The sequence below is a fragment of the Brassica napus genome, chromosome A5 (assembly GCF_020379485.1).
Source record: "Brassica napus cultivar Da-Ae chromosome A5, Da-Ae, whole genome shotgun sequence".
In the NCBI taxonomy this organism is placed as follows: Eukaryota; Viridiplantae; Streptophyta; class Magnoliopsida; order Brassicales; family Brassicaceae; genus Brassica; species Brassica napus.
Genome location: NC_063438.1, coordinates 779,475 through 784,984, shown reverse-complemented (window position 1 = coordinate 784,984; position 5,510 = coordinate 779,475). Strand labels below are relative to the sequence as shown.

Below are 5,510 nucleotides of genomic sequence, written 5' to 3'. Positions count from 1 at the left end.
AAAATAATATAGCTTTTACATCGGATACATTGAATGAACAAAACTCCACTTATTACACCAAAAGAATAAAATAAAACACATTTATAAATCTTTTATGTGATAAATTTGTCTTAATTCTAAATATATACCTTACTCAGCTAAATCTCATTCATCTTAATTTATTTTATGTGTAAACTTAAAACTATTTAGACAAATGGGAGGTTGAAGATAAGAACGCCATGGTACGCGCACGTCAGTATAAAGGTATACATTATTTTATGAATTACTAAAAATCATTATTTTCAGAATTAGAAAGTATAAACTAATAGAACTATTTTTTAACAAAATAGTAATAATTCACACATTATTATAATTTGGTTACAACAACATTAGCAATAACTCGTCATAGTAAATATCGACCCATCCATAAAATATGCTTTCTGATTTTAGAAGCAATGAATATTAATAACTTACCGATTGAATCACACTTATCCCACTGACACGTGTACAAACTCTAGCTTCTTTGTAAACTTTTCCCGGTCGACACAAATATCCTTTGGTCGGAGCACAGTGAGCATCCTCCGAACATATACACAAACCCTCCAATGCACATCCATCTTTTACAATCGTCGCGTTTCCTTTGATCCCCAAGATCTGATCGGTCCATTCGGTCGAGAATAAACCGGTCGGATCATAACTCTCCTTTACTTTCAAGAACGCTGGCGCATTCTTATACTTTTTAATCACTCCATCAAACGCTAAGTTTCTGTTCTTACCCCAGTGTGGCAATGCGTTATATTTGAACAAAGCAATTTGCTCAATCTCCTCGATGAAATCTTCGTAAAGTCGTGGTGTTAGTGGGTCTTTGGCTCGGTAATAAGTTAGGTCAAAGTCTAAAGCTTCTGTTTCTTTCCCAAGATAAGCTGGAGAAGATGTGACATAGCGCATTAGAATACCGTAATATAGCTCAAGTCCGCATAGAGATTTACGTTCAATCTTAACAAGAGATTTAATATCGGTGATGAAACTTTTGACTTGCGTAAGTGGAACACTGAAAGTTGTTTGGTGAAAGAATTCGCTTTTTATACGTGAATCCCATGGACACGCCGTGATCAGCCCATCTTGAAGACTGTCTAAGCATGATCCTGACGACATCATACGGTTTTGGCTTCCAGTGACGGGATAACCGGTAAATATAATTCCTAATGTCGGTGAATAATTGCAACAATATAGGAAAGGAGTGAGTTACTGCTCGATGTAAAATCAATAAAAGTGAATATTGTATCTAAAAATGAATAAACTTATAATTATTTACCATTGTTGGTCAAACCAAATGAACTAGCAAACAGTGTAGATGAAATAAGCGTGGCTCCTACACACTTCCCATTCGCATCTCTGAACCTCTCTTGCGTCTCCTCTTAATTAATACAACACAAGAGGAAGAATTTAAGTTATGTACTATAACATTTAATAAATAGCGAACTACTATCGACAATTTTATAAAAAAATTTATCATATACAAACGCGAAAGCCTAAGCTTTAGAAACAAAGATGAACCTGATGATCTTATGATGGCTAATGCCGCCGAGAGCTGTGAACGGAACGGCAAAAGGTCAAACAAACCGTTGCCCGATGTGTTGACAGGTACTCGGTCGTCCATTCGATACACTACTTTGCCTTGGCTTGGCAACCATACGAAATCCGCAAACTCATGTTTCTTTCCAAATGTCACAGCTTGATCCCCAAAATCCGAATCATTTTTCATAACATACCGTATCGATCTCTTAAACATCGGTTGCAATGTAAAAGTCACCTTTATGGGACAATTGTATTATAAATAATGTGTTAGACCTATGATATTCTCATAACATATAGCATGAAAAATAACAGAAAGCAAAGTTTTTATGAATCATACCTGAGAGATAACACCAAGAACACCAAGAGAAACCTTAGCGGCATTAAACTCGTTAGGAGTTGTAGTCTTGCTTAAAACTCTAACCTTTGCAAACCCATCATTGACAGAGCCGGGACTAACCATCCTTATCTCGGTCACATGATCATGGACCGCACTTCCTTTACCCCACAATGAGCTCCCATGAGCACCGGTTCCCATCATACCACCCACGGTCAGTCCCCACCAATATGGTGCATACGGCAACGCCAATCCAACCTTAGCCGCTTCAGCGATTAACTGCCTGAGTGTCACGCCGCTCTCAACCGTCAGGGTCATGGCCTCTCCATCGGCTCGCACCGTGTGGTTTAGAAACTTTGTGCTTATGAACAAACCTTCCGTTCCGTCGGTACACACGAGCTTTGTGATGCTATGGGAATATCGAGTGGTTACACGCATTTTCCGTCTGGCTTTAGTAGCTGCAGCCACGATAGATATGAGCTCAGCTTCAGTGGTTGGATAGGCTACATCTGCGGCTCGACACGTGGATCTATCTGGAAAGGCTCCATATGAGTTTGTAACGGTACAGTCGGAGTTTCCAGACACACACTTGATAGGATCATCAGGTGGTGTTGAGATTGCAGTGAAGACTAGTGTAGATATACATTGTAATAGGAGAAATGTGCTCATTAATGAGTTCATTTTTCAAGTGTATTGCGGATTAGGTGTTTCTTCTTTGTAGATATATATGTTTGGTATATACAGAGGTTGTGTGGCGTAAAAGGCCCGTTTGCAGTGTGATTTAATTTATAATATCCGGTTGATAAGAAACGAACTGAAATATGAGATGCTTGTAAGATAAGATTAATGATCATGTTTGTATCATCTTCTCTCATTATTATTTCATCGATTCATTCATTTGAAGATAGTTTCAAAATAAATTACGTTTTAAGCAAAAAAAAAAAAACGTTTGATACGTTGTTAGAAAAAGTTTTTCAAACCTAATGAAGTAGCTAGGAAGAATTGTAACCACAACATCCGTAATGTTGATTGTTGAATTACATAATAGTATGATAGTATAAATTATAATATCTTTTTTTAGTTGTGCACGGTTAAAGATATTAGCAGTTGATTTTCCAAAGAACTCACGTCTGCCTGATTTAAATGGTCGTAATATTTTTCCAACTAATTAAATGGCACCGTCAAACCAATTTACCTAATTAGGGTTTATATAACAAAACACTTGCAAACATAATATCCAATCTATTTATCCGGACATAAATATCGAATACACTCTTTACTATAAAACCAGTTAAATAACCGGAAGAGAGAAAAATCAGCAAACATCAACTGAAAACGAACTTATTTTAAATATCTAACAATACTAAAAGCACCAATCAAATTGACACATCAGAAAAACAATTGATTTTTACAACTTTATTGAATTAAATTTTTCTTATCCCACGAATCTCTTCGGTTCCTACCTGCAATTTTACAACGGTTTCTTCCTCATTTAGTTGCATTAATAAATTCAACGCTATGACCTTACGACTCCGTTTTTCAACTCATTCCCTATTTGATATAAATATAGAGTGATGGCGGTGAAGTTCAATCCCTAATCATATTTGTTGGGTATCACCTATTTAGATTTTAAATATTTTTGTTTTCTTTTGATCTTTTGAAGAAATTTGTAGTTTTTGACACGAAATTCCACTGTCTTTTTTCACTCAGGTACTAGCTCCGTACGAAGTTGGTGGGTTCAACGAAAGCTTCACTCTTTCTGAATAAATGGCGACTCCTTTAGGCTCACTGCAGGAAATTGGTTTGAAGGGCGTATGAATCAGAAACCGTGAAATAATAAATGGGCTATCAATCAAAATCTTTACATCACCTTGGTGAGACTTTTTCTTTTATTTGCTTCAAGGATTTAAAATTGTGAAAGCATGTTTCGTGAAGCGGTGGACTCTCCTTTACATGATGTCTATTCCATTTGCTCATAACTCTACATCTATTGTATTCTTGGAAACAACGAAGGTCAAAATATTGGTGAATGTGGAAGTTTGATAAAAGAAAAATTAGTTACATCGTATAGTTTGTGATCTTCTTTTTGATCTGACATTTGTTGGTCAAACTCTTTCATGGAAGCTCTTATGTCTTTGGGGAAGATAATGGCACTGGAGGAGTCTTTCGCTGGATGTTTAGCGGAAAGATCCGTGAAAAGTCGTATCTTCAACATTCTTTGCAATCAATTATGTATTTTTAAATCCTTAGCAGATTTGACATGCTTGTGTTTTGGGTTACTCTTACCTTTTTTGAGAGCCATTGATAAGCTTCTTACTCTGTTTTGTATCTGCTTGGGTTCAGAGCATAGTTGGATTTGATATTTATCTGGCAGTGACGGTGTGTTCTTGGCTGCGATAAATTTCTGGTTGTTTCTGTTGTACACTGAATTTTACACCTGTGACTGTGAGTGTTTTGATCTTGACAGGAAAATTGAGAAAGTGTAGAAATTCAGTTTGTGGATTACATCCGGTTAGTGTTTCCTTCTCTTCAGTTTATCAGTTGACGTGATCTACATCTAAGTCATGTATCAAATTCATGTTTTCCTGTTCTCATGTATTGAGTGTTGAGGTTAGGATGATGAGCTACACCAACGAAATCAGAAGGAGAGCTGAGGAGGCAGGTCATCTGTTCTGAAACAATTTAGCATCACTTTAGGATTGTAGAATAGTCACTGCTTTGTTTTTAGTATCTCAAAACTGACCTAAATTCTATGATTTTTCTTTTAAAGTTATTCTATGACATATATATCTATCATATTTTTTTTAACTGTTTACTAAGCTCTCAAAAGTTTCCTACCACAAAATTTAAAATTGTCCCTTAATTTACAAAATCTTAACTTCCTTTGAATTCTATGTATGTTTAATGTTCGACGGATATTTTTTTTGCAGTTGAGGGCTCTCTACTGCAGCTTAACAAGACAAAGGAAGAGGTCATCCTACTCAAATTCTTCCTCCACCTTTGCCCCAAATGTTTTGAAGGTCTGTAGAACTCTTCCGAGCCCCTGACACTTTGATTCTTGTGCCTTTGTTTTATTGATGTGTTTTGTAAGAATGTTATCAGGATTCGTGATGGTTTGACACAGTTATATGCGAACGACACTGCTCTTACTGATAAACAAGAACTCGAATTTTCTTTAATAGTATAGTTCCCGAACCAAATTAAGTTTGAAATATTGTAAATAATAGATACAAGTCTGTTTCGAAAAGTCAGAAATAATTTGTCGTAGTTATTGTGTAATGTGTTTTCTACTAATTCACGAACCTTGGAAAAGCATTTTAAGGATGACGGTTGCACGTACAATCAAATAATTCACTATGCATAGTAAACACTATAAGTTAAGATTATTGAAAAAGTAAAGGAAATGTTACTCACATCACAGAAAATAACAATCTGCAAATGGTTCCAGATGTAGCAAATCATAGAGGATTCCGAAAATATAAAGGAGTTAGAGCACAATGTCTAAGACACACGTTGCTTCTAACATCGTTGCTTCTTTTTTTCCTTAAGACAAATCGCTTTCTAAAAATGCAGTTTGTGATACATACTTAATAGCAAAGTGTCATCTAGAAAAGAGACA

At 35.8% G+C, this 5,510-nt stretch overlaps 1 protein-coding gene across 1 annotated transcript; it reads right to left on the bottom strand.

Moving 5' to 3' along the window:
• Window positions 1-262: 262 nt before the first annotated feature.
• On the bottom strand, window positions 263-2,607 carry LOC106454421 (probable L-gulonolactone oxidase 6). The gene is made up of 4 exons (XM_013896541.3): window positions 1,895-2,607; window positions 1,537-1,792; window positions 1,295-1,396; window positions 263-1,181 (listed from the first exon to the last, which is right to left on the bottom strand). Exons 1-4 carry the CDS (start codon window positions 2,570-2,572, stop codon window positions 442-444), a joined length of 1,776 nt encoding a protein of 591 aa, XP_013751995.2. The 5' UTR covers window positions 2,573-2,607; the 3' UTR covers window positions 263-441.
• Between the last annotated feature and the right edge of the window lie 2,903 nt (window positions 2,608-5,510).

What these genes read in the sequence shown, in the direction of transcription:
- LOC106454421 (XM_013896541.3), bottom strand. Translation starts at nt 2,572, where the DNA reads ATGAACTCATTAATGAGCACATTTCTCCTATTACAATGTATATCTACA. An exon ending in AGCCATCATAAGATCATCAG is followed by an intron (nt 1,397 to 1,536) that starts GTTCATCTTTGT and finishes GTATTAATTAAG; the next exon opens with AGGAGACGCAAGAGAGGTTC. An exon ending in ATTTGGTTTGACCAACAATG is followed by an intron (nt 1,182 to 1,294) that starts GTAAATAATTAT and finishes CACCGACATTAG; the next exon opens with GAATTATATTTACCGGTTAT.